Source organism: Gorilla gorilla, chromosome 2 (genome assembly GCF_029281585.2).
Source record: "Gorilla gorilla gorilla isolate KB3781 chromosome 2, NHGRI_mGorGor1-v2.1_pri, whole genome shotgun sequence".
NCBI classification, from domain to species: domain Eukaryota; kingdom Metazoa; phylum Chordata; class Mammalia; order Primates; family Hominidae; genus Gorilla; species Gorilla gorilla.
In genome coordinates, this window is record NC_086017.1 from 133,751,417 (window position 1) to 133,778,102 (window position 26,686).

The 26,686-nt window shown below is 51.5% G+C and overlaps 1 protein-coding gene across 5 annotated transcripts in view; it reads right to left on the reverse strand.

Moving 5' to 3' along the window:
* Positions 1–2,852: 2,852 nt before the first annotated feature.
* The window catches only part of SEMA5B (semaphorin 5B), a 121,191-nt gene continuing 97,357 nt past the window's right edge, over positions 2,853–26,686 (reverse strand). For 2 of the 5 annotated variants that reach the window (XM_004036183.5, XM_055383809.2), the window contains exons 6-23: positions 23,465–23,527; positions 22,987–23,085; positions 22,260–22,473; positions 20,862–21,147; positions 18,089–18,224; positions 16,702–16,909; positions 16,377–16,584; positions 10,170–10,287; positions 9,837–10,018; positions 8,233–8,376; positions 7,909–8,056; positions 7,574–7,799; positions 7,215–7,433; positions 6,548–6,718; positions 6,296–6,445; positions 5,868–5,912; positions 5,218–5,423; positions 2,853–4,989 (exon numbers count right to left, since the gene is read on the reverse strand). In XM_004036183.5, the coding sequence (XP_004036231.3) occupies positions 4,831–4,989; positions 5,218–5,423; positions 5,868–5,912; positions 6,296–6,445; positions 6,548–6,718; positions 7,215–7,433; positions 7,574–7,799; positions 7,909–8,056; positions 8,233–8,376; positions 9,837–10,018; positions 10,170–10,287; positions 16,377–16,584; positions 16,702–16,909; positions 18,089–18,224; positions 20,862–21,147; positions 22,260–22,473; positions 22,987–23,085; positions 23,465–23,527 (2,982 nt within the window). In that variant the 3' untranslated portion in view covers positions 2,853–4,830. Of the gene's footprint in view, positions 4,990–5,217; positions 5,913–6,295; positions 6,446–6,547; positions 6,719–7,214; positions 7,434–7,573; positions 7,800–7,908; positions 8,057–8,232; positions 8,377–9,836; positions 10,019–10,169; positions 10,288–16,376; positions 16,585–16,701; positions 16,910–18,088; positions 18,225–20,861; positions 21,148–22,259; positions 22,474–22,986; positions 23,086–23,464; positions 23,528–26,686 lie in introns of those variants that run through there. The other 3 variants (XM_055383810.2, XM_055383812.2, XM_055383814.2) reach the window with 3 other exon arrangements.

Here is a 26,686-nt window from a genome sequence, read left to right on the forward strand (position 1 = left end):
TTGAATGCAAATTTAAGTCTTTCTACAACCCACCCCCAGTAGTTTTATAAAATAAATCTTCATACAACTTTCCATACAAACCTGCCACATAACCTATCAGTTCCATTTTCTCCTGGGATCCTGTGGGGTGCACACCATCCTCCAATACCAATCTGAATTGGTTGCCCACTAGGACTGCTTCCTGGCTTCAGCCGCTCTTCACCCCCTTCCTGTGTTAGGTCCCCTTTCTTCTGGATGCACATTTTCTTTGTTTACTTCCTTGTTTTAATGAAACCAAGGCACATGTGAGATATATTCTTTGAGACTCTGCATGTCTAAATGTCTTTATTCTCATATGACTGACTCATAGTTTGGCTGGATATAAAATTCACAACTGAACATCATTTTTACTCAAAAAATTTTAAGTACAATTTTCATTGTATTCTAGCTTCAAATTTTGTTAGTAAGAGACTTTCATATTCCTTTTTTTTTTTTCGGTCTGTTGTTGAAATGTTCTTTTCAAGCCTAGTGTTTTGAAGCCTAGTATTTTGAAAAGTCATATGACTCAGGGGAGATCTTTTTCATCTATGGTTCTAGGTACTGAGTGTGAGTGTGGCCTTTTATCTGGAGACCTCCTTCTTTGGTCCTGGTAAATTTTCCTGTACTCTTTCTTTGATATTTCTCTTCTGAGTTTTCTCATGAGCTGTTAGACCTCCTGGGCTGATCCTCTTGTTTTCTTATCTTTCCCTCTTCTTTTCTTTTTTCTTTCTTTTTTTTTTTTTTTTTTTTTTTTGTAAAAGGCAAAAGATTTATTCATTCTGAAGGGAAACCAGAGCATCCCCTCTTATTTTCTATCTCTTTGTCTTTTGTTCAACTTTCTGGGAAATTTCTTGTCTCTTTAAGCCCTTTAGCTAATTTTTTTGCTGTCATATTTTTTAATTTCTATGAACTTAAATATGTCCTTTAAAAATTACATCATGTGTTTATTTCATATAGCATCTTCACTCATTTCTGAAGAATATGGTGTCTTTGAAGTGCTCTCTCTGTATTGTCTCTGTTTTCACTGAGTTCCACTTTATCTGTTTCTTTGTTTTGGCGTCTCTTTCATGTTGGACCTTTTCCTCTGATGTCTGTGATCCTTATGTGCCCATTCGTACCACCCTCCTTGTGAGGGAGCACATTCTGAGATTCCTCACCTCTGGGCCAGGGCTGGTTACCAAACAGCCTTTGCTTACTATGCCACCTCATCTGCAAGCAGTGTGGATGCACTAAAAACTAACCGCAAGCTCTGTGTACAGGGTACTGTTTGTAAACGAGTGTACTTTGCTCTAGGACTATATAGCATGATGACCAGCTAGCTTATTTCAGAATTTGTAGGGTTAGTTCATTTCTTCAAAAGATCATCTTCTAGTCTTCTGCCTGGGGAGGAGGAGGAAGAAAAAGGGGAGGAGGAAAAAGAGGAGGGGGAGGAAAAGCCTGGCTGTCAGAGTCTTGGAGTTAGCTTAGGAAAGGCAATGGCTGAATCCCACTGACAACCAGAGTCTGTCCAGACAACTCCTTACCACACACCCACCTCTGGGCCTGGTGTCCCCAAGTCCAAGGTTTCTCTGGTTCAGTGTCTTAAGGGAACATACTTATTGCCCCCTGTGGAGACAGAGGAGTGGTGACGAGCTGTAAAGGTGGAGAGTGAAGACAATTTGAAAGTCTAGCTGAAGCTTACACACAGATGTACAACCAATCCCTCTCTTTTCAGTCCCCACCTTAACCCCACCTTTCTCATTCCTGGTTTCTCCAGTATCCGGTTCTTTCTGAAATCACTTGGATGCTTAAGTTTGGCCCACATCCATTCTACTGGATGCCTGGTTCCTCCATCTGCTTTCTGTCTTCATGGATCATGACTTGAGGTTATACATACATCCTAGATTTACTGAAAATAGTGACAGAACTTTTGTTTTTTATTCTGTTTTGGGGGTGATTCTGAGAGAAAGGGGGATAAATGTCTTTATACCACCATTTAAAATCCCTAAGTCTCTGCCTTGGTTTTTAGTATAACTGTGATTATCTTTTTGGTTTTCTGTATCCTCTAAATTTTCTGCAATGAACACATATGACTTTAATAAGAAAATGCACACACACTCAAAAAGTCATTTATACACAAAGGGGTGCAAAAAAGCCTGGAGCACCCACTCCTGCATCTTCCTTACTCCTGCTGAGCCAGCTGGGACAAGGAAGAATCCCTTGCCCTTCACGCCTCAGCTCCCTGACATCTGTCAGAGATCCCCAGACCCTCCTTGTCAGGGAGCACATCCTGGGGTTCCTCACCTCTGGGCCAGGGTTGTTTACTTAATAGCCCTTACCAACTTTGCCAGCTCATCTGCGAGCAGTGTGGATCCTTCATGCATTCTGAATGGTCATGCCTCCAAAGCCACATTTTTGCAAAGAGAATTCAGTGTGTGTGTGTGTGTGTGTTGAACTGGCACTCAAAGATTGACATTCTGCTGATGCCACTGCAGTCAACAGCGGGTGGGCATTGCCCGGGAAGTCTCCATGACCACTTCCTACAGACCTACCTGGTCCCTCCACTTGAACACACCATGAGGGGCCCTTCTGAAGCAGGCACCCTGGGCCCTGGAACACTCTTAAACTTCAATGACCCTCCGGTCCAAGGGGGCTCTGAGACCCCAGGATCTAAAATGCCCTGCTAGCTGGGTGCAGTGGCTCACGCCTATAATCCCAACACTTTGGGAGGCTGAGGGGGACAGATTGCTTGAGTCCAGGAGTTCGAGACCAGCCTGGGCAACATGGTGAAACCTCACCTCTCAAAAAAAAAAAATCAAGCATGGTGGCACACGCCTGTAGTCCCAGCTACTCAGAAGGCTGAAGTAGGAGGATCGCTTCAGCCTGGGAGGCAGAGGTTACAGTAAGCTGAGATCGCACCACTGTGCTCCAATCGGGGGGACAGAGCAAGAATCTGTCTCAAAAATAAATATATAAAAATAAATAAATAAATAAAATGCCCTGTAGGCCCCCATGAGCTCGAGACACATGGGGCTAAGAGGAACCAGTCAGGAATCCCAAGTACTCACATGCTTTCTGAGCTCTCGGATGGGGCTCCACTGTGCTGATGACACTGCCATTCCAGTTGTCCCAGGTAAGCAGGAAAGATTTCAGGCATGTTCTTTCCTCCTCCTTGCTTCCAGGAACCTTTAAGCTTCAAGCACTCCTCCCTCCACTCCCCGAGAGCCTCCGCCTCCTCTACCACTAGGATGGCAGGTTTTACAGCCTGACCTACAATTAGATTCTGCTGGGAATCCTAGGAGAACTGATCCAGCCAATTAAGTCAGGAAATTGCTCTCTAAATTTAACATGTCCGTCAATCTCATCCAAAATGGCAGCATTGATTTGGTGGGCTGAGGCTTTGAGGTTATCTTTATTTAATCCAGCAAAAACTATATTAGGCTTCTCCCACCTCACAGATTTGCCTGTTTCTCAAATTTGATTTTATTAAACTCAGCAGTATAAATATCTCATAAAATAATTCTCATCAACACTCTCCCGCTGGACTCACACCCTGGAGCTGTTGCCTGAAGAGATGCTAAAGGAGCAGGCAGAACTCTCTCCTGTTTTGTTGCCTTTGGTGTACCTTATGTCCCCACTTGTGAATTTGCTTATCCCCAACATCTTTTCCAAAAAGGATGTAGGGCAATGTATGTGTACACTGTATGTGTATTTCCATTCTACAAATGGAAAGATATCATCAATTAAAGATAAGGCTACTTGGGGCATTTCCTCCACCTTGAGAGACCATCTGCCACCCTGGTGCATTGCTCAGATTGCCTAGACTATGCAAGAGGAGCCCACGCACAGATGCACAGAGACATTTGGAGACTGGATATCATCTTTAATTAATAATGCCACAGCCCAATGTCTTTTTTGTTGCTGTAGCAAATTGTGATTGTGTGTGTGTGTGTGTGTGTGTGTGTGTGTGTGTGTGTGTGTGTGTGTGTGTTCCTGAACAGATGAAGGGCCAGCAGAGACTCCCAAGCAGGTCTCAGCCAACAACTCTGTTGAGCAGCAACTGGAAGATAGTCTCCATAGAGGCACAGAGGCCAGACTTCTGCCTCCTATGGCATTGATCCTCTCTCCTGGGCCACCTTTCGTGCATTGAGGGCAAGGCTGAGGCCTGTACCAGCCCAGATTAAAGGACTTCTAAGCACAGGTCAGCCTCCAGTTCCCAGTACTCACTGCCTCTGACCAGAGGGATGCCCTGGGTAGAGTATAGACTTCCAGGCAGAGGTGGATAACCTGCGCTGGCCTTGGTCCCATGTCATACTGGGGCAGCACCACAATGGCCCAGCCCTGGCAGAAAATCCAGAGCTACTGGAGCCACTTGATTGATTACTTTCAGAGATAATCAGGATGTAGCACAGGCCTTTTTTGGGGCCAGCTGGAGAAGGCCAGACTCAGCTTGTGGGGGCCACAGGAAGTTGTCTCCAACCCAAACTTAAAAGCCTGCCCTCTTGCCATCTCCATTCTCCAATTCCTCAAATGCCCAGTAGGTCCACAGCCCAGGCATGGCAGCATAGTGTCAGCGTGACAGTGGGTTGCAAGGTAACCATGAGAGACCTGGGCTGAACTGGACCTGCGGCCATATGTCAGCCTGAAACCAGCCCTTTCCCCCATGGTCAACGCCAGCCAGAGCTCTCTGAAGCCGGATGGGACCCCCCACAGGCAAGGCAGCAAGTTCTTGGCCTAGTGCAGAGGGAGAAAACCAAACTGGCTCCACTGTCCCATCTCCACCTGCTCTGTGCCTTATGAAGGCAAGAAGCCCAAGTCCCCAGGACGGCGGTATCAGCTGTTGGGGAAGCACCGTTGTCCAGATGAGGCCTCGGGCCGGAAGCTGTGTTTGTTCAGGGGGCTTGGGTAGTAAGTAGTCGTGTACACATTGGTCTGCTGCAATGGGTAGAAGTTGGCTCTGTCATCAGGGATCAAGTTATTCTTGTTCAGGGTCTGTGGGTGGAAGAAGGAACCAGAGAAAGGGGTGAGAGAACACACAGGGGAAGGGAACAGGCCAGGGCAAGGAGTCCAGAAGCCAGCCGTGCAAGAACACTCAGACTGCGGATCCAGTGCTCTGTTCACACCACCACTGCCCAGTTCCGCCCAGCTGAGGGCCAGAACCCCTGCGCTCTTCACCCTGCCCTCCTACCCTGCCCTCTGCTTCTACAAGAAGGCTCCCACCTTGAATTCCATGGGTGTGTACTTTTCATTCTTCGGGGTGCCTCCGCCCTTGTAGTGCAAATGGTTGGGGGTGGCAGGATGGACCAGTGTGGACTCCTGGGACTGACGCTGGCAGTGCTGGCAAGACAGGTACACTGCCAGGGTCAGGAGCCCAGAGCCCAAGAAGCAGGAGATGCCTGTGGCCACCAAGTGGATGAGATTGAACCCTGGGGGAAGAGAGGCAGGTAGTAAGATAAGGGCCACTGTGAAGAGGACAGACTCCTGCCTGCCTCCCTGGGAGCAGAAACAGCAACAGGAGGCTCTGAGGCATCCTGGAAAGGGCTCTGAGGCCACAGCCAAAGGAAACAGGGAGGCTGGGGAGGCTGTCACTGGGGACTTCTTTCACAAGGTACCCTGTGGCTCAAGTCAGAGGTGGCAACCAGAGGGTCTAGAGTCAGATGACTCTTCCTTGGGTACAGACTGATGATGGCCTCCTAGCTGGGGGGGCATGGAGGGAACTGCCCAGACCACCCTACACACCATCTCAAAGCAGTGGGGACCCCAACAAAGCTTGGCTGTCTGGAGCAGGATGTGGAAAGAGTCCAGACTTTGGAGTGGGGTGCCGGAGGGCTGGGAGGACCGCAGCATGAGGTAGGGCCAGTTTCTTTTACCTGCACAGCCGGTGGCCTCCTCCATGCTGGAGGCTGGCAGGATGACTGCAGGAAGACCAGTGGACAGGGTGTCAGGGGCGGAGACGAGAGGAGGGGGGCCCTGCAGGGTAGGCGTAAGCCTGGGAGGACCTCTAGGTCAACGCTCAGCCATAGGACTAGGTAGGCATGGGGGCCTTCATTCCCCTCCCTCTCTCCTCAGACCCACCTCTGAGAAGGGCTAGCCCATCCACCGGATGAGGAGGGCCCAAACCCCAAATGTGTGCATGGAGGCAAATATGGGAGTTTTCTTTCGGCATCTCCTTCCCCCCACCTCCACGTTTCATCCTGTGCCCCCTGCTCCCCACCAGGATACAAGCTTCAGAAGGAGAAGGAAGTTGGGAGTGCAGGCTGGGAAGGGTTGCTGCGCAGGTGCTGGCAGGGGTACCTACCGGGAATCTCGCTGTAGGGGCAGGGGCGGCTCTGGCTGCTGTTTCCAGCACAGGCGCTGGGCCCTGGGAGGAGCTCCTCACAGTGCCGGCTTCGGCTCTGGGCTCCGTCGTCAGTGCACTTACTCCACTCAGACCAGAGCGACCAGCCTTCTGGGGATTGTGGGTAGGATGAGGTTAACTGCCCAGGGACCCCCTGGTGGGGATCAGAGGGCTCCATGGCGCTTCCCAGCCCTGGCGGGATGTGCCTTATACCTGGGCAGGCCTGTGTGGCACATAGTGCCTCCTCCGTGTGCAGCCCGAGACAGATGTCCTCACCTGGGGAGGGTGCGGGGCTGGTGCAGGAACGGGTGCGTTGATAGTGGCCCCCACCACAGGAAGCTGAGCATGGAGACCATGAGGTCCAGCAGGACCAAGCACCCCGAACTGCAAGGGGACGGGGTGTGTGAGGGGCTGTAGGGGCAGGCAGGGCCCAAGACGGTCTTCCATCCCATACCAGCCCAGACCACTCTGCCCTGAGCCACAGTGACCTCAACATCCACCTGATCGACCCGCCACCCAACAGTCCACTGTTAGGGAGTGCCCCCACCCCATGCAGCAGGTGAGGGAAACGCAGGAAGCAGCAGAGACACCCGGAGGGAGAGAGACCGACTCCACCTCCAATCAAGCTTCTGTCTAACTCATTAAGAAAGGTGAAAAAAAAAAGGGGGACAGGGAGGATAAGTTGAGGCCGTACTCCACCGGAGTAGCCATTGCATCTATGGCCGGGGCAGAAATTTGCTCTGGGGGCCCCTAGCACAGAGTTGGCAGGGAGAAGGGGTCACCTGGGCATTGGGGTTCCTGGGTAGGCCTGGGGAGGGGAAGGGGGCCTCCAGGATGACAGGGTTTCGCTAGGCCAAGGATTCCTTCCGTGCAGGGTTACCTGGGCAAGCCTGGGGGTTGCAGTCCTGGTACTCGGCAGCATCGCCCACGCAGGGCAGGCCCCCGTTGCGGGGCTCCGGGTTAGTGCACGTTCTCTTGCGGACGCGGAAGCCCAGCTCGCAGTCCCGGGAGCAGGACGACCACGGGCCCCAGGCGGCCCAGCCCCCGCTCACCGTGTGCGGGGAGGTGCTCCCGCTGCGCAGGAGGTCCTCCACCAGGGCTGCGGAGGGGCTAGGCCTCAGCGACTGGGCACCCGGCCACCCCGACCCCGGCCTGGGCCTCCCCGGGGCTCCCACCCCCGCCCTCACCGCTCCGGGGCTGGGAGAGAGGAAGGAGGGGGCGCCGGGCGCGGGGCGGTACCGTCGGTGTCGCAGGAGCCGGAGCCGTCCGCGGGACAGGTCCTCGTCTCGGTCCTTCTCCTGCCGAACTGCAGGCCGTGCGGGTCTGCAAGGGGCGCGCGGCAGGTGAAGCGGAACCGCTGCTCCTGCCGTGCCCCGCCCTGCGTCACGTTCACAGGCAGCCACGGCGTCCAGGGGGTGTTGCGCCGCACTTCGGGGCAGCCCTCGGGGTTGCACGTCTTGAACTCCTGCGGGTGGCGGCGGAGGCAGCTTTAGAGCCCCACGGTCTCCAGGCCCGCCCTCCCCTCGGCTCCAGTACCCTACACCACGCCCCTGGCCCACGGCCCCAACCCTCACCACGCCGCAGCCCAGGCAGGAGTTGCCGTTCTCGCAGGCCCGACGCCGCGACTGCACGCCCCCTCCACAGTTGCTGCTGCACTTGCTCCAGGAGCCCCAGGAAGCCCAGAAGATGGGCACCGGGCAAGGCGTGTTCTCATTGCAGAACCTGGGGTCGGGGGAGAGGCGTCAATCCAGGGAGGGGGACCCCCTTCCCTGACGAGAGGTCCCTGGGAGTGCAAGACTGGAAAGGACGAGGGTCCCCGGGATCACGAGGAGAATCCAGGCCACTTTCTGGGGGGCCCGGAAAGTCTGGGACCTCAGAACAAGCCTGTTCTCCCTCACCGCTCCTCCCGGCTCTTGCCCACGCAGATGCGGCCCCCGTGACGGGGAGCAGGGTTGCTGCAACTTCGCTGGCGGACCTGGAAGCCGATGCCACAGGACGTGCTGCACAGCGCCCACGATGACCACGGGGTCCACGCCCCATTCCTGGCGGGGTGGGAGGGGACAGAGACAGATGCCCCTCTGAGCCCTAGCTTCTTAGATCTAGTCTGTCTCTGGGCCGATGTATTTTCTACTGCTGTCAGAAAGGGCTGGACAGTGACATAGAAATATCTTCTCCTAAACAGGTCATCTCAGGCAGACTCGCTCATCCATCCGTTCATTTATTCCTCCTTCAGACATGTATTGAGAGCCTTCTTCTATATATCAGGCTGTGCTCAGGACTAAGGACGTAGAGATAGGACATGGCCGCATCTCACAAGGGCCAAAAGAGCAGACTCTTTAGAGAAGAAGGCCCTAGTCCCCTTTCCAATCTGCAGCCTCCCTTTCAGCCTTCCTGGCTGGTCCCAATCATTGCACTGAAACCAACACTCTGTCCCCTGTACTACACTGCACATGCTTTGCTCCAGCCTCAGACACTGCTCACTCATGCCTACTCTGACGCCAATTTTCAAATCTGGGCTCTACCATTTGCTGGCTGTGAAACCCTGGGCAAGTTACTAGAACCTTCTGTAACTTAACTTTAAAGTACTCTTAACTTTAAAGTAAGGACAATGATTGTATTCCTACCTCCATGAGGTCGCTATGAGGGCTACATTAACAAATGTGTATGAAATAGTTTTTTTAAGAGTGTCCAAGGCTGGGTGTGGTGGCTCATGCCTGTAATCCCAGAGCTTCAGGAGGCTGAGGTGGGAGGAACACTTGAAGCCAGGAGTTTGAGACCAGCCTAGGCAATATAGTGAGACTCCTGTTTCTAAAAAAAAAAATTTAAAAATTAGCTGGGTATGGTGTGGGCACCTGTAGTCTCAGCTAATCAGGAGGTTGAGGCAGGAGATTACAGTGAGCCATGATCACACCACTTCACTCCAGCCTGGGCAACAGAGTGAGACGCTGTCTCAAAGAAAGAAAAAGTGTCTAAAATTATGGCTTAGTTATTTTATGGAGTCCCCAGGTACCAGGCACTGTGCAAGCTCTGTATATACCTTATCTCATTTAACCCTCCCAACAACTCTTGGGTGGGTACTATAACCCTCACTAAGAGAAGCTCAGAGTGGTTAGGTGGCTAGGCCACGGCCACGCCTCCAGACAGTGGCAATCTGGGATTGGCACTAGATTTTCTTGCCTTGCCACCATCCTATGCTGTTCCTCATGTTTGGGATAACACTTGCTGAGGCACGCTTTTGTCTAGGAGTGACCTCCATGCCTGCCCAGCATTCCTCTTTGCAGCAAGAGTCACCAAGAGATAGAAACTTCTCTCTCACTAGCGTGGAAACTCCCTCAGGGCTCAGGTTTCCTGCCTCAGATATTAGCCACCTATCCAGTCCCTAGCACAGCCCTGAAGTGGTTTCTGTCCCTTAGTGCAAACACCCGAGTGAGGGGTCCCCGTTTCCCTAGTTCTCCCCACCCTGGTCCAAGGCAGACACCATGCAAACCCTGTCCTCACATACCTGGAGCAGTTGGCGATGTGGATGGCTGGCCCCAGGCAGTCAAGGCCCCCACAGCGGGGTCGAGGGGAGTCACAGGATCGAGCTCGACACAGGCAAGAGCCTGAGTTGTCCCCATCCAAGTGCTCACATGGTTGCCATGGTGACCATGGGCCGAAGCCCCCATCCCGTGTCACATTCCGCACCTGAAGACACGCATGGGGGACAGTACCCCTATTACCCAAGCCAAGGGCAGGGAAGTGGTAAGATCTCAGGGGATTGGGGGAATATTGGTGGGGAGTCATAGCCTGAATTTAAGGAGGGATCTGAGGTGGGAGGACACAAGGGGATTCTCACAGGACAGGCAGTGATGTTCTGGGTCCAGAGGCTCATGTTGGAGCTGTCCTCGAGTGTGCTGCAACGTTGCTGCTTCCCGTCCCAGCCACAGTACGGGTCCCGGGCCCCCAGGCATGCCCTGCCAGACAGACGTCCTGGGACTCAAGCCCACTGGCTTCCCAGCCTCACCTACATCTCAGGAACACACGTGAACACTCCCCTCTGTGCACCACTTTCCATCCATTTGTCCTCCATGATAATAATGAAGTTCATTGAGCCTTTACTGTGTGTAAGGCATCATTTTAAGCACTTTATAAGCATGAATTAATTTAAATCCAGCACCCCAGTGAAGTGGGTACTGTTATTATTCCCATGTTATCTGGGGGAAACCCAGCGACCTGACCCAGGACTCAAACCCTCATCCTCCAGAGACTGCACGTTTAAAAGAGACGGCACTGCTTTCCCCAAATATGGGTGCCCCATACTCCTCACCCACAGCCACAGGTGCAGATGTGGTTAACAGGAACCCAAAGAGGAAATGCCTCCCTGGCACATGCTATGATCATAGAGTCATAAAACATTAGAGATGGAAAAAGCCTTACAGATGGTTTAATCCAGCCATTCTCAACCCTGGCTGCACATTAGAATCACCTGAGGAGCTTTCAAAACATACCAATACCCGAGCCCACCCCACTCAACACTCTCTAGGGGCGAAGTAGTGTTTAAAAGCTCCCTGGGTGATTCTAATGGGAGCCAGGCTGAGAACCTCTGGGATCCACTATACAACCTTTTCATTGTACCAAGGCAAGGAGATAAGTAGTTTCCCTGAGATCACACAGATCATAGGTGGTGGAGCTGGGCACAGACCTAAGCTTTCAGACCACGCTTTTCCCCTCACACTTCTGCTTCCCACGGGAGGTTGTGTCTGACTTCACACACTGAATATGAGCCCATCCCTCAAAACACAGCGCAGGATCAGCAGACACCTAGGTACTGTCCATGGTCACCTGGAGCACCCACATGCTTGTGCTGCTTAGTGGCGGGAATCAGAGTCTAGTGCTTTAGCATCATGAGAATGAGCTCAAGCTGTAGGCGGTCACATCCCAGTTCTCAGTTCCTCAACCCTGAGGGCTGGTCTCTCTACAGTGGCCCCAAAATGATAACTGGTTCACATACTGATGCATGCCCCAAATGCCTCCACTTCTCATAGTCCAGAGCTCCTTTCTTCTTTTTCTCCTTTTGATGTCTTCATGTAATTTTTTAACAGAAAAATCTAATCTCCACTAGTAGGACTTGAAAGGGGAGAAAAAGTCTGTGGGGATTATGGAATCAGGCTTTGCTATCCATTGCTAAGTACAGAGAGTATCCAATCCTGGTGCCAGAAGGAGGGTCCCTCCAACATTCAGCCCACTGCCAATCCTGGGGGATACCTCGATCCCTCTGGTTCCTGTCCCCAGCTTCCACCCCCTTCTGAGCCAGTCTGCTGAAGAGGGTCTGGAGAGAGTACTAAGCATGGGCTCAGAAATTGGAGATTGGAAAACAGAAGAGGCTTTGGAGAAAGAGGTACTGGACTGCAAAGAAGATGGAGCCTGGTGGGGAGTTCACACCATTCTGTAAGTTTGCAGGGGGATCTTCCCATTGGACAAAGGGGCCAAAGATGCCTAGGGCTAAAGAGATACACCAAGAACAAACGAAGAGCTAAGAGTTGCAGCTTTTGGCATCCCTGGGGTAGAATTTTTCTTATCTCTTGAAGCTTCAGGGAGAGTAACCTGTCAGGTGAATTCTTAACTTGCAGTGGGTTCAATAGATCATGTCAGGCCCCAGAGAAAAATGAGGTTAATTATACAAAGAAGAGGGTGGGGCTTCTCCTTGTCACCAAAGGAGGGCAAAGAAGACAGTACTATCTGCTGCTCGGGGCCAACCCGCAGCCTCATATAAGCGAGGCAATCATGGGAGCCCGGTGAGCACACTGTGGCCCACCCAGGAATCCAGAATACTTAACTGTTGCTGGGGAATCTGTTTCCAGTTTATTCACTCAAGGACAATTTGGGTAAATTGTACAAGATAAGTGTGGTCATATTTTCCTCTGGGATCAATGGTTTGATTTGAGGGTGTTTTATCAGCAGAGTCCATCAAACTGGACATCGTGGGACTACATGCAACACATGTACACAAGTAGTCCCAGCAACCTGTGGTTTTGAGACTCTGCTTACTGGCTGACATTGGGATCAAGAGGACTGCTAGCAAATTCAACCAATGAGAACTCAGCAAAGCCCACTCCTGAATTTATTTCCTTCAGCACTCAAAAAGGGGTATCAACCTCTACAGGCAGCTTATGTGGCATTATAAGTGACACAAATTAACTGGAAAAAAGAATTAGCCATAGCTAGTGACTAATAATAATAATAAACAATATTCTATTATCAAAAACAAATGTCTGCCAGCAGAGAAAATGGGTAAGAGCAGAAAACCTGAATCAGCTGATGTAAGACAAATGCAGAAGATTCTGGAGAAATGCAGTTGGCCTCTTGCTCCTTCTTCCATCTAGAGCCTAACCAGTTTTACAGCAGGAGTTCCCAGGCTTCACTGCAAATTAGGATCTCCTGGGCATCCTTTAAAAAGCGTAAGCAAACAAAACAAAAAGCCCACCAACCTATACTTTGGCTTTTTGGACTGGAATAGGTCCAGGCACTGGAATCTTCTAAATACCCCCCAGGTAACTCTGCTGTGTACCCATGGTTGAGAACTGCTGTGCCAGTGGCCACTTTTGTCAAGATTCCCAAGCCAAGGGATGAAGTGTCTTGTCTTTCCAAACCATGGCAGAATAGCAAAGAAGAAAAACATGGAGTAGGTGCTGGCCCCAGCCTCCTTTCTCCAAGCCCTCTTACCCGTTCAGCTTCCCCTGCCCTCAATTAAGTCCCAGAGAAGAAAGAGGAATTCTTCATGGACACGCCTGCCCTGCCCCTTCCCTGGCAGCCTGAGGGGACCCTTGAGGCTTCTTGAGGCCAGTGCCCGAGCTCTCTTCTTGTGAATAAAAGGGATAACTGCCTCCTTGGCTCAAGTGGAACCACGTTTGCTGCTTTTGGCCAAAGGCCACTTCAAAGCTTACAGAGCAGGGAACGCTCTTAAGAAAAATGAAAGCTCCAAGGATAAGAGACTTAAAGTGTGTCTCTGACTGTGGAAATGGGTGGCAGTTTAGAGTCCTTTTCATAAAGGAGCCATCAGACCAGTAATATATCACCATGTCTTCTTCTTCTTTTTTTTTTTTTTTTTTTTTTTTTTACTGCAATGTCTCAAGCAGCCATTACAAAAAGGAACAGGTTCATTCCATGGGCTCGGAGGTGTGACAGAGATGGATGGTGGAAGTTGCAGGCAGGCTGATTCCAGCACTGTGGTGTAGTAGTCTCACAGTGGGAGCTGTCCAGGGTGGAAAAGGTATCTCTGGAGGTTGTGAGCAAAAAAATGGCTGAGAGTGGGCCTTCCCTGCGCTCATGGGGCAGCCAGGGGAGATCTGTGAATGAGTTGGGGGTAGAGGACCCCCTCTCAAAGGCAGGGTGAAAGGCATGCTGGAAGGAGGAAAGGGGTGGTCCATGAATAAAACACCTGCTTTGCAGAGCCAGTCAGCAGTTTATTCCCCAGCTCCTCCTCATGGGAGCACTGATCTCTCTCTGGCCAGGCCAGGTCTTGGAGGTGCCCCGTGGGGCTGAGATTCTCCTGAGTGAAAAGAGGCAGTTGGAGATAACCCCTGGATCCTGGGCAGAGGAGGGAGCCTGAAGAGGCCTCTGCTTACCCACCCTAATCTTCCTGCCAGTTTTGGAAGGCATGAGGGAAAAAGCATGAAATGCTTATCCTAGAACACAGTAAAACCTTGTGACAACACAACCCACAACAGTGCAAATTCTAATATATTGCGGCAGTTGGCTCCCAGACTCCTGGAGTGCACAGCTTGGTGACTGTGTGTACTTGCTCTAGCCATTTTTCTAATCTTCTGATAATGTGACCTTGCATTTCATACTTTTTGGATTCACCTATAGTTTTTTAGCAGGGTTTTCACTGTACACATCAGGGGCTCCTATCTCAAAGTCAGGAAACAAAATAGGATGAAAGCACCAAACTCCAAACTGACCTCTTTCTGCCTTGCTCCAGGGCAAGAGTGCAATGGCACACTACACAACTCCTCAGCCCGTCTCTGCAGAATGTGAGCGCAGGCCTCCCTAGCACACCCCACTGGAGCTGAACATCCCAGCCCCTTTCCATCCTCCCGTCCACTGCAGGCCCCGTTCCTTCAGATCTGGCTTAGAGCCATACTAGGTCACCTGAACCACCCACCTGCTACATGACAGTGCTGTTCACCACTGTCTGACTGATCTTTTCACACAGCCCATGACTGCACTCCACTGCTCTAGGACCACTCCAGTGCCCACAGCCACAGGATTCAAGTCAAAATCCTCCCTTGGCCTTCTCAGTTGGCCTCAATCCAGTTTCCAGTCCCATTCCCCATGTTTCTCCTGCACCAAACTCCTCTCAAGCGAAACAGTCAGTCAACTGAAGGATCAGTCATGGGTAGAAGGCCACTTGGTGCCTTGGGCTGGGTGGGACTCCCTGGTGGAGTATAAAAAATACTGAGACACTGGGTTTGCCTTTAAGGATTTACAACCTCTTGGACAACAAGCCATATGTGAAAGCCTGTGATTCATTGCCAAGCTGTACTGACTATATTCAATGAGACTCCAGAGGGCCTAGGAGGCTGGAGGGCTCCTAAATGCATTTGGGGAGATAAGAAGTAATAAAGATATCAGCTACCACCTGTGATTTGCTAGACTGGGCACTTTATGAATACTAGTCCCAATCCTTACAACTCTGCCTGTTAAACATCATTTGCTCCATCAAATGTCTCCCCATTTTCCAGAAGAGAGAGCCAAAATCATTTGCTCCATCAAATGTCTCCCCATTTTCCAGAAGAGAGAGCCAAAGCTCAAAAAGATTCAGTTGTTCAAGATCATACGGTTGGTAGATGATGGAGTTGAGATGGAGCCCCAGGTGTGTCTGGTTCCACCATGTGAGTCCTTCCCCCGACACCCGACCATCTCTCCCCACATGTCTGATATAGGCCAAGGTTCTCTTCCCACCCAGATATCTGGAGATCTGAGGGAAATCAGTGTTTGGGGCCTATTTCTCTTGCCTTCTCTCACACCAACAATCTTACAAAGTGCCCTGAACATGGTAGGTCTTAGTAAGTGTGTGGTGTCTCGCTGATGGAGACTTGTGTTGGGGCTGAAGGGAGCTGGAGTGTCTGCCCTGAGACTCCCCCTCCTTGGCTGCCTCACCAAGACCACCCAGCTCCTCTTGGCCCCCACAGGCCTCTGCCCAGCTCCTAGCACACCCCACTGGAGCTGAAGAACAGCCCTGTATCATGGATACCATTTGTCTTCCGAATCTTGAGGACAGATGGCACAGCCAGGACTCTTGGTTGCAAAGGCCACAGAAGCTCGCGTGGCTGTGGTGGTGCCAGCTTCTGAGTATCATGAAAATGAGGCGATGCAGCCTGGGAGAGCCTCGGGTGGTAGGAGTCTGGGCTACATTTCCATTCGGCTTTGGAATAGGCTTTGGTTTCCCCCTTAAACACTGATGCCATAGTTGTCAAATCTGTGAGTCCACTTGAAGCTATGGCATGAAGAACCAAGTTCAGAAGCAGTGGGAAGCCAGGGCAACTCCTCCACGTGGCGCCTCACCTCTGCCCTACCTGCAGCAGCCCTCTCTACCTCTTCTAAGGAAGCAAGCAAGAGGAGCAAAAACGTGGGGCTGACTCAAAGCATCATCTCCATCTGCCCCCATATCTGGGCAATAAGTGCTGTGGTTTCAAAGATAAAGACCTCTCTGTACAGAAAGGACTGAGAATAAATCAAGTGGGCTAGAGATGGTTGACTGGCCCTAGCTATGTGTTTGACAACAGGGATAACAACAGCCACCCACCAAAATTTGCTAAGCATACACTTCCTCCAGGTACTGATAAGTGCTTTATGGAGATTATCTCAATTAACCCTCACAAAAACCCTGCAAGATGTTTTACGAGGAGAGAACCAAGGTTCAGCGAGGTGGAGTGACTTGTTCTAAGGCACACTAGTGGAGACTGCAGGGACCGACCCCAGGTCTCCCGGGTCCAAAGCCCCGCCTCTTAAGCGCCTCCTCCGCAATGGGGGCCTCGGGAGCCGCCCTGTCCCGGCTTACCCCTGGCTGCGGTAGGCGGCGCACCTCTCCAGTGGGACCCGCAGGACGCCGTCGCTCAGCCCCACGAAGAGCGCGCGGGCGCTGTGCAGGATGCGCAGGCTGCGCAGGGGCTCGCGGCGCTCGGGGGGCAGCACGTGCAGCTCCTCCAGGTAGCAGCCGTGGAGGCTGCGGCTCGCCGTGGACAGCGCCTTCAGGATGGTGCCTGACTCTGGGGGAGAGGGGGAGCCAGACCAAGGTGGCCTTGAAGGCCCCGGAATCTTGCAGCCCCGCCCCGTCCCTCAACCCACCCCCGACCTGCAGTACAGGTTGGGCCGGGCCGGCTCACCGGTGCCAATGTAGAGTACATGGTAGAGCGTGTCTTTAGCCTGCACCAGGTCCACCACGAGGTGTGAGAAGCGCACGCTGTCCTGGGTGACACAGGGCTCGGGTGTCACCGGCTGCACGGCCTCACTCATCAGGAAGAGGCGCTGCGCGTCCTGCAGGCTGCGCTCCGTCAGGTTCTCGTTGGGACCGGTCTCAGGCAGGGTGCCACACTGCCGCGGGGAGCCAGGTCACGCGCGCCCCGGCCACCAGGGCTGCCGCCATGCCCCGCCGGCTCCCTCCTCCTGGCAACCCAGGTGGCCACAGCAGCGGACGCTGATTCTCCAGCACCCCCCACCCCCAGCATCCCTGCTGGGCGTCCTGCACCCTTTCCAGGGTGGGATGCCTCTTCTTTGGGAACTAAGAACAGGAGACTGGGGAGATGGGGAAGGAGGATCCTGCCAGGGTTGGGGAAGAGGAGGGAGGAGAGCAAAGGGGACTGGACTATCTAAAAACGGATACTTTGAGTGTGGACGAGTGTCCGGAGATTTTTATGCTGTTGCTGCAGGTGCCCCTCTCCTACCCTGGGCCAAGCCTGCTGTCCCTCTCCTGTGTCCTTACCAGCTCAAAGTTCTTATGATTTCTAAACCAAAGCTGGAAGCCAACCACCTTTTACTGAGCATCTCCTACATTCCAGGCATATGAACCTTCTCACATATCTGTGAGGTATTATCTCTTACAGTATTATCCCTAGTTCCAGATAAGGAAAAGGAGACTGAAGGAGGTTGGATGACTTTTTTGTCCAAGGTCACACAGAGATAGGCTAGATGGTAGGACTGCAAAGCTTGAGGTCTTTCCCAGCTCCATCCCACCCCCTGGGTGGGAAGATGGGCGAACACGAAAGTCAACCATCAGCAGCCTCCTCTGCCCCCTGGTTCTTTCCCCTTCTCCATGGGGATGGGGGATACTCACACTACCCACGGCTGGGCCCTGACCACACCCTGACCACTCCTAGCACTGACCACTTCCAGGAATTAGTACCCACGTTGAACACACTGCGAGAAAGCTCTGCTTAACATTCCCAAATTCCAGCCAGACAGCTTGTGTAGTGCTTTCCTGGTCCTCTACACTGTGGAGAGCTGAGGTCCCACTTCCCTGCCTCCCTGGAGGTGTGGGCTCACATTTAGAGATGGCTCCGAGCATGCTTCCTCACACTGCCCCTCACCCACTCTCCCTCACAGTCATAGAGGCTAATACCCTCAGGGAACCATTGTGGACCCCAGAGATGGGCATGGACTGGCAGGGACGGGTCTGGTGTCTGTCTGTGCTAAGCAGTTGGGAATCAGCTTGTGGCTGGTAATCTGGGGGTAAGGCAGTGTGTGAAGACAGGGAAAGAGGAGGAGATTCTGTACCTGGAAATTGGGGATGGGGTTGGCTATGGGGAGCCAGGCAGCCCTGGGGTTCTCCTGGTAGCGAAATGGGCCATTGAAAGCCTGGGAGATAGCACTGAGGTTGAAGGCGCAGACAGCAGAAGCCGCGATGCTGTTTCTGAAAGGCAAGAAGTGGTGGCACAGGGCCCTCCCTGTAAGACCTGGCACCCTCCTCATAAACCCCACAGCCAGCTGTCATGTCCAATTCCCAAGGCTCTGTAAGCATCTATGATGTGTCTGGCACACCATGGGGGGATCTCAAAGGGAAGAGATGTGGTCCTCACACTCTGTAAACCCCCTGGGAACGACCCACTGACAAGAAGCACTGGTGAATCCTTCTGTGCTACTGCCTCCCTCCCTCCCTCCCTTATCCAGGGGGGGCTGAAATACAGTGGCTTTCAAACATTGTAGTCCATGGACCATGGTAAGAGATATATTTTACCCTACAACTCAGTATAATATGCACACATCCATAAAGAAGTTTTATGAACTTACCCTTACTAAATATGTTAAGACTCTGATATTTTATTCCATTCTATTCTGATTTATTTATTTACAAAAGCTGGTTACCAAACCACTGAGTTATGCCGTAGCCTGCCACACCCTGAGTTCAGATGACCCAGGAGACCCTTTCAGTCACAGAAGCATGTTTCCATGAATCTTACATGAACAGCTTACCGAGTGGAAACCACCATACCAAACGCCTTCAGTTATGTTCTTCGCATTTAGTTCTTCTCCCAAATGTGTCCATTTCTCTCCACTTCTGCCTGGTTTCAGCCCCCCTCTAGTCCCCTGAATGCTGCATTGTCCTCCTGGTGGTCTGCCTGCAGCCTGTCTAGTATCCTAATCCATTCTCCACATGGCAGCCAGAGTGGTGAGCGTTTCAAAATGCACCTCCGAGCTGGTCGCTGGACTGCTTCAAACCTGTCAATAATTTCTCCTTGCTCTTACAATAAAGATTAAAGCAGTCTGCAATGTCCTGTGGGACATACCCTCCCTGCCCTACCCCTTCACCCTCCTTCCTGTCTTTCTTCTCCTCACCCTTAAATGTCTTGCCACACTGATCTCTGCTCAGCTCCTGAAACATTTCTTCCCACCTCAAACCTCTGCACATGTTCCCTCAGGCTGGAATGCTCCTCTCCCTTAGTTTATTCCTATTCATCTTATAGATGTCACTTCCTACAGGAAGCTTTCCCTGATCACCACTCCTCTATACTGTTAGAGGCTTTTCTGCACACTGCCCTTTCCCTTTGTAGCATTTCTCATGATTAAAATGTGTTGGTTAATATCCATCACCCTGTTTAAGCTTTTAAAGGCAGAACCATGTCTGCTTTTGCTCCCTGATGCTGCACCCCTACCAGGACAGGCACCTGCATGGAGAAGGCATGCAATCAATACACTATTTAGAATCCACACTGATGGCGTCAGTTTCGATGCCTCTCCACCTACTCCTGACTCTCATTTCGGTCCACCGCCTCACACTGTCTTTCCTATAGCTAGCCTGGCCCTCATCCAGTGCCTGCTATCTGGGGCCCAAAGTGAGCAAACACCACTCCATGCCTTATAGGCTTCTGGTGTTCCTACAAAGCAGACTGTGCAGCCAGTGCCTTCCTTGGTCTCGGTGCCCATCCATCACTGTCTATATCAGGGTGTCCAATCTTTTGGCTTCCCTGGACCACATTGGAAGAAGAGTAGTCTTGGGCCACACATAAAATACACTAAACACTAACGATAGCTGATGAGAAAAAAAATATATTGCCGGCTGGGCATGGTGGCTCACACCTGTAATCTCAGCACTTTGGGAGGCCAAGGCAGGCAGATCACGAGGTCAGGAGATTGAGACCATCCTGGCTAACACAGTGAAACCCCATCTCTACTAAAAATACAAAAAATTAGCCAGGCGTGGTGCCACGTGCCTGTAGTCCCAGCTACTCTGGAGGCTGAGAGTCAGGAGAATCGCTTGAACCCAGGAAGCAGAGGTTGCAGTGAGCCGAGATTGCCCCACTGCACTCCAGCCTGGGCGACAGAACAAGACTCCGTCTCAAAAAAAAAAAAAAAAAAAAGAAAAAGAAAAAAAGTATCGTGAAGTTTTCAGAAAGTTTACACATTTGTGTTGGGCCTCATTCAAAGCTTTCCAGGGCCACATGCAGCCCAAAGTCTTTGGGCTGGACAAGCTTGGTCTATAGGAAAGTCACCTGTTTGGGTTAGCCTCTTACACAGAGGGAGGTGGTGGGAGGAGGGTCCCATGATCTGTGAGGGTTACTCGTCCTCACACCTAGGAAGCAAAAGGGGCTGTCATTCCCAGCCTGGTTTTCCAGCACAGTCTAGATGGGAGGTGATGGCAGGGTTACCAGAAGACTGCTGGTTAGATCAGAATCACATAGTCCTGAGGTTGGAAGGGACCTTAGTGAATTCCTGTTGAGCCTCCCTGTGGCTATTGCTGCCTGCTCCCCTCCCCCACATGGCTATATCCCCTCATCCAAGGCAGGCTTTTCCACCTTCATCGCCAGCATGTTCCTCCTTCATGCAGCCTAAGGTAGATTCATTTGCTTTATTCATCTCTGGCCTAGGCTTGCCCTTCCCAGCAACCCAGAACACGTGCTTACCGCTCCAGAAGCAGTAAGTCACAAAATCCTCAGATGACCCCCGGCAGGAGGCACGGCAGTCCCCATTTTATAGATGAAGCCCACCAGGCTGTGAGGCCAGGCTGGCTCCTGACATCACAGGCAAGGGGCTGGCAGAGGGCAGGACTCACACGTTGGTTGTGAAAACTCCATAGATGAGGTCCTGCTCCGGCAAGTGGAAGGCACTCTGCAGCTCGTTATAGTAGAAGGGGACCTCGCCCGGGCGGGAGCAGTTGAGCCGGGCCTTCATGAATGTGGTCCATGTGTCCTCCAGCAGGAATCGGCCCCCCACGTCATTCTTGCACACGCGGGCCACGCGAGAGTACACGGTGCGTCCACAGTCGTGCTCCACTGCGTTCTCCCGCAGGAAGAAGTATGCAAACAGCCCAATATCATAGGCTGCCACGAAGTTTGGCTCTGGGTGGGCAGAAGAGGAACAACGGGCAGGGCAGGCCAGCGGGGAAGAAGATGGCAGAGTTGGGAGGACTCAACTACTTCAGTTTTCCCAGATGGGCATCCTGACATCCTTCTCTCTGCAAGCTTGGTGACCTGGGGGCCCTAACTAACTCTCTTCCCACTTCCAATACCAAGGGCAGCTGTAATATTAAACATGTGTTACCGCCCACCTCTCACTGGGTGCCAGACACCATCCTAAGTACTTTATGTGGATTAATCCAGTCCATCAACATATGAGGTAAATCCTATGATTATCTCCATATTACAGATACAACATTGTGGCACAGAGAGGTTAAGTACTTGCTCAAGGACACACAGCTATTTAGGTTGGTTCAAAAGTGATCGCAATTTTCACCATCACTTTTAATGGCAAAAACCGCAATTACTTTTGCGCCAACCTAATAGTGAGGAAGCAGGGGTTCAACCCCAAGGGTTAGGAAACTCATATGGCCCTTTCCATACCCTCACTCTCTTTCTTTCTTTTTTAAGAGGCTGGCTCTTGCTCTTTCACCCAGGCTGGAGTTCAGGGATGCGATCATAGCTCACTGCAGTCTCAAACTCCTAGGCTCAGGGCATCCTATCACCTCAGTCTCCTGAGTAGGTAGGAATACAGGCATGCATCACCACACCTGGCTGATTTATTTTTTATTTTTATTTTTAGAGACAGGGTCTTGCTATGTTGCCCAGGCTGGTCTCCAACTCCTGGCCTCAAGAGATGTTCCTGCCTCAGCCTCCCAAAGTGTTGGGATTACAGGCATGAGCCACTATACCTGGCCCCATAATTTTTTCTTATCCATAACTTGTTTCCCTAAACAATTCCTAATTATCTCCCTCTCTCCTAATAGCCCACCCTCCATCTGTTCTGTGGCCTCGGGACATCACCTGTGATTTCGTCTGGGGCCCATCTCTAGCATGCTCTGGTCTACTCTGCCCTACTCTGGACCTCTTCCTTGATGAGGCAAGTGGGAGCACTTGCAGAGGTTGGCAGGAAGGAGGATGAATGGGGGGCTCAGAGTGGGCTGGTGGGATCAAAACCAGGGGAGTCCCCACCCCTGGCACTGGGGCCTCCTTACCATTGAGCCACTTGGAGTTATACTGGGCAGTGCGAAGCGGTGGCCCACTGCCCAGGCTGCGGTAGATGGCAGGGTCCCGACCTGAGAAGTCGATGACCGTGGCTGCATAGAGCTCCCCCTGGGAGGAGATGACAGCTGTGGAGTTGTGGCGTGGGTCGTAGGGGCAGCGGGCCACACCATTGATCTTCTCAATAGTCCGGCTGAGGTTCCCCACCTGGGGGCAATGGGGAGAAGGGGACACTTTTCCCTGAGGCCCTGGGGCTGCCTGTTCTTTCCATCTGAGTTTTGTTTCCTACCGTGCCCCAGTCTCTCTGGGCCTCTCCCCTCCTCCAGCGTCATCTCACTGCTTAGCTTATGGTCCCTCTGAGGGAGCAGCCCTCAGTGAGGGAGAGGTCCTCCCAGTAGCTCCATCTGCCTCCAGCCCCAGTCAGGACCCTCCAAGGTAAGGCTGACCAACAAAATACAGAAGGCCCAGCTCAATTTGAATTTCAGATGAACAGGAAGTAAATTTTTAGTATAAGTTTGTCCCAGACACTTCATGGGACACATTTATGCTAAAATATCATTTATTGTTTATCTGAACTCCAAATCTAACTGGGTGTCCTTTTGTTTCTGTTTTGGGTGTCTGTTTGCAAAATTTGGCAACCCCCCTTCAAGGCTGTGTGCCTAGGCAGGAGAACCCCCGGCATGGTGCCCCCTTCAGTCTCCTCCACCCTGAGCTGCCCACCTGTCTGCTGGTGCACATGGGGGAAAAGGCATTGGTTCCACACATGAACACCTTCCGGCCAGCGACGATCAGGACTCGCACATAGTTCTGACACTCCTCCTGAGGCAGGAAGGAAAGGAGCAGACAGCACAGCTCTCCAGGTGCGATGCTGGATATCTCACCCTCACACCACTGCGTCATGGATGCCAACAAGTATTCTAAACACTCCCCTTGACCCCAGATCCACCTGTCCCGACTTCCGGGTCACGTCTGTGGACGTCCCCTCCCACCAAGGTCATCTCTCCGCATCACTGCTCACTCAGATGCTCAGGACCAGCTCGCCACAGGGCTGTATCCCCACCTGCCCAAGGAGCCCCAGCTCATCCTGGCCAGGCCTCTCCAGCAGGGGACCTCAGTCCACACAGTGCTGCTCCATCCCCACAACCACAGGCCTCCTTCCAGCTCCAGGTGGGGCCCCTGGACCACCGAGACCACGTACCTCAGTCTTCCCTTTGCTTTGGCAGGAGCGGCGCGTTTCCTCACTGGAGGCCCACTCTGTGGCCTGGGGGAGGAACACAGGAGCACACAGACATCACATGGCTGTGTCATTCACTGCCACTCACCGCCAGAGCAGGCAGCAGCCAGTGTCGGGAGTGGACAGGAAGCTGTGAAGGAGGGCTGGTCTGCAGGGTGAGGGCTCCTCTCACTACATCCACATGGACCTGGGAGGGCTCCCAATCTCCTTACCCAGAGGTCTTTCACAGGTGGGCACCCTCAGCCCAACACCCCACTGCCTGCTTGTGTCAGCGGAGGCCTGGAGGAACAGCTTCTGAATCTTTCATCATCCCCACGCAGCTCTGCCCTTGGTGTCAGCCAGGGAGCTGGAAGTGGCCGAAGGACCTTCAATCCCACCCCAGGCCCTGAGTGGGGAATGCGCCTATTCTGTGCCAGATGGCCCTCAACTGAGCGGCAGGCAGGAAGGGAGAAAAGATTTGGCAAACCCTGAATGTAGGAGATTTAATTTTCTGGTAACAACTCTGGGCTTTTTCCTTAACAGATGGGGAAAACCAAGGTTCTGTGTGACCTAAGCAAGTCACACAGAACCTCGTGTAGAGCAGGGACTGGAACCCACATTTCTGATTCCAAAGGTTATGTGTGTTCCCACTGTCTTAAGGGCTAGGACTTCCCCTTTCCTAATTGCTCTCCTCCCTCCCACCCCCACTGTCTGCACTTTCCTCCCAGCTTCCCTGGTAGCATCACTCATGCTCTGCCGTGAGGTAGTGTGTCTGGGGACACAGCTTTCATGCGGGGACCTGCAGGACAGTGCCATGTTCTCACATGCCTGTGGCATTAGGAGAGGGCTGTCCCCAACCCAGGATCCCTTCTTCCCCTTCATCTATTCTGCCTCTACTCTCTCTGAACACCAGCTGAAGGGAGGCGTGATGCCCTCCACGTCCAGGCAATGTCAACAGCCCTGGTGTGGCTCATTATATATTTCTGGGTCACATGTATAAACATGAACTGCCTACCTGTCCTGGGAGAGGGATCCCTGAGCAAGCAGCTCTGTCTTCCAAATGGGGAGGGAAAAAAAGAGCCCACCTGCTTTTAATTTCTAACAAGGCTGTTTCTAGCCACGAAGTCACTGCCTACAGAGCCCCAGGGGCCGCAGTGTGGGAGGGGAGGCAGGGGGCTGGGAGAGCGAGCAGCAGGCCTCTCTCTGCTTTCCAGCCCACAGCCAACCTGCCCTGGTGATGGCTGCTTTGTGAGGCAGAGGGAGGCTGACTCCTGCACACCCTGGATTCAGGAGATGAGTGACAAGTTTGGAGCCCAGGCTTCTGTGTCTCCCAGACCTTGGAGAAGAGCAAAGGACCCTGAATCTGGCCACAGAGCCATGGTGTTCATCTGGACAGAAACAACTGAGTGCTGTCATACTCAGGACCCATCAACTCCCAGGCTGAGCCTGATATGAGAGAAGAGAGGGCCATAAATAAGAAATCTCGGGGCTTCTGGGGACAGAAAAGAGCAACGAGCCACAAGCATTGCAGTTGTGCAGGCCAAAAGCCCCGGACGGTGGGTGGCTCTGAGAGGACCACATGAGCAAAGGGTCCTCGAGTCTCTGAGCAGAGGAGCACACCAAAGGGGTCAGCCTTGATCCCATTGAAGAGGGGGCTGTACCGTAAAAGGAGTTAAAGTTACGCTGAACTCAACAATGGGACAGGCACTGTGCCAGGGACTTGACACACTTTTTCTCTTTGATCCTCACAGAAAACAGTGAAACGCATAGCCTTTTGCTTGTTTTACAGGGAAGAACACTAAAGTCCAGAGAGGTGGAGCAAGTTGCCCAAGGTCACACAGCTAGTAAACGAGAAACCCAAGATGACTCCAGACAACTGACACCGGAACTAAGCTCTTTCTGCTACATCCTGCAGCCTCTCACAGTGAATAGATTTCTCTAACCAGAAGTTAGGCCATATGCCCCAAAAAGAATATATATGTTTATAGAGAGAACAGCACAGAATGGCTTTTTTGAGACCATTTATTTATTTTTAATTTATTTCAAAAATTATTTTTATCAAATTAGTGATGCACAGAGTTTAAAAACTTAAATAGTATTAAAACGTATTAATTAAAACCCCGGCGACCCACTCCTCCCATAGCCCACCCCTTTTCCCAAGGACAACCACCTTCACCTATTTTAGTTGTTTCTCTGTTTTTTAAAATCGATTTCTAAAAAATATGTATCAATCTCAGTCTTCATCTTTTGAATTCCTGTTACAGAGGTGAAGATTTTTCCCACTTACCCACCACCGTTCTTCCCCGCACCAAAGCACACGTAACATTTCCCATCTCCCTATCCTCCCATTATAATGACAGTTTTAATTAAAATCAACATTGGTATTTACAGCCAGTACCCCAGATTTCACTGAATATATGGCACCACCAACTTGTAATATGAACCACTGAGAAACAAAATTGCTGCCAATCAAATGCTCTTATTAGTTAAAATTTTAACGTATACATATTGAAAGTGCTCTTATTCAGACATATGTTTTATCATATATCAATCTTGGCATACAAAAAATATACGCAAGATTGAGTATCTTTAAACCTTTGAATTCAGTGTTCATCTCTTCTGAATCACTTTTTAGAGTTGTCAGTGCTCATTTTTGCTGTTTGTCTGTTTAGAGAATCACTCTTTCAACTACCTAGGTGTCAGTGTTGCAATAATTCTTAAAGGACTCTGATCTCCACAATTTTCTTCCATGCCATTGACATCATCCTGCAAGTCTGGATGCTTATAGAATGAGCACCATACCAAAAGATGCCCACAGGTTTTCTGACACACCAGGATCACATTCTTCCCTCATGTGATCCTAAAATGGTTTGTGGACTGAAACGTCGAGGGGTTGCTGTTGTCTGGTCAGAACACCAGAAAAAATGACTAAGTTCATACCTGCACAGGCATGACAACATCAAGACTGCACCTGGCTGAATGTGACTGTCAGATGTCTTTGACTGAAAGACACGTCCCAACTTCAGACTCATTAAAATGTGAAAACATGTGCATGTGAGTGAGAATCAATGAAATATTCGTATTCTGATAAGGTTTCCCTTTTTTGAACAATGTTTTGGTTTTCTTGGACTGAATAATTGTCTTGATTGTCTCCATTTGCTTGTTTTGCATGGAACTATCACCGACTTTCCCCAAATGTCCAACAGG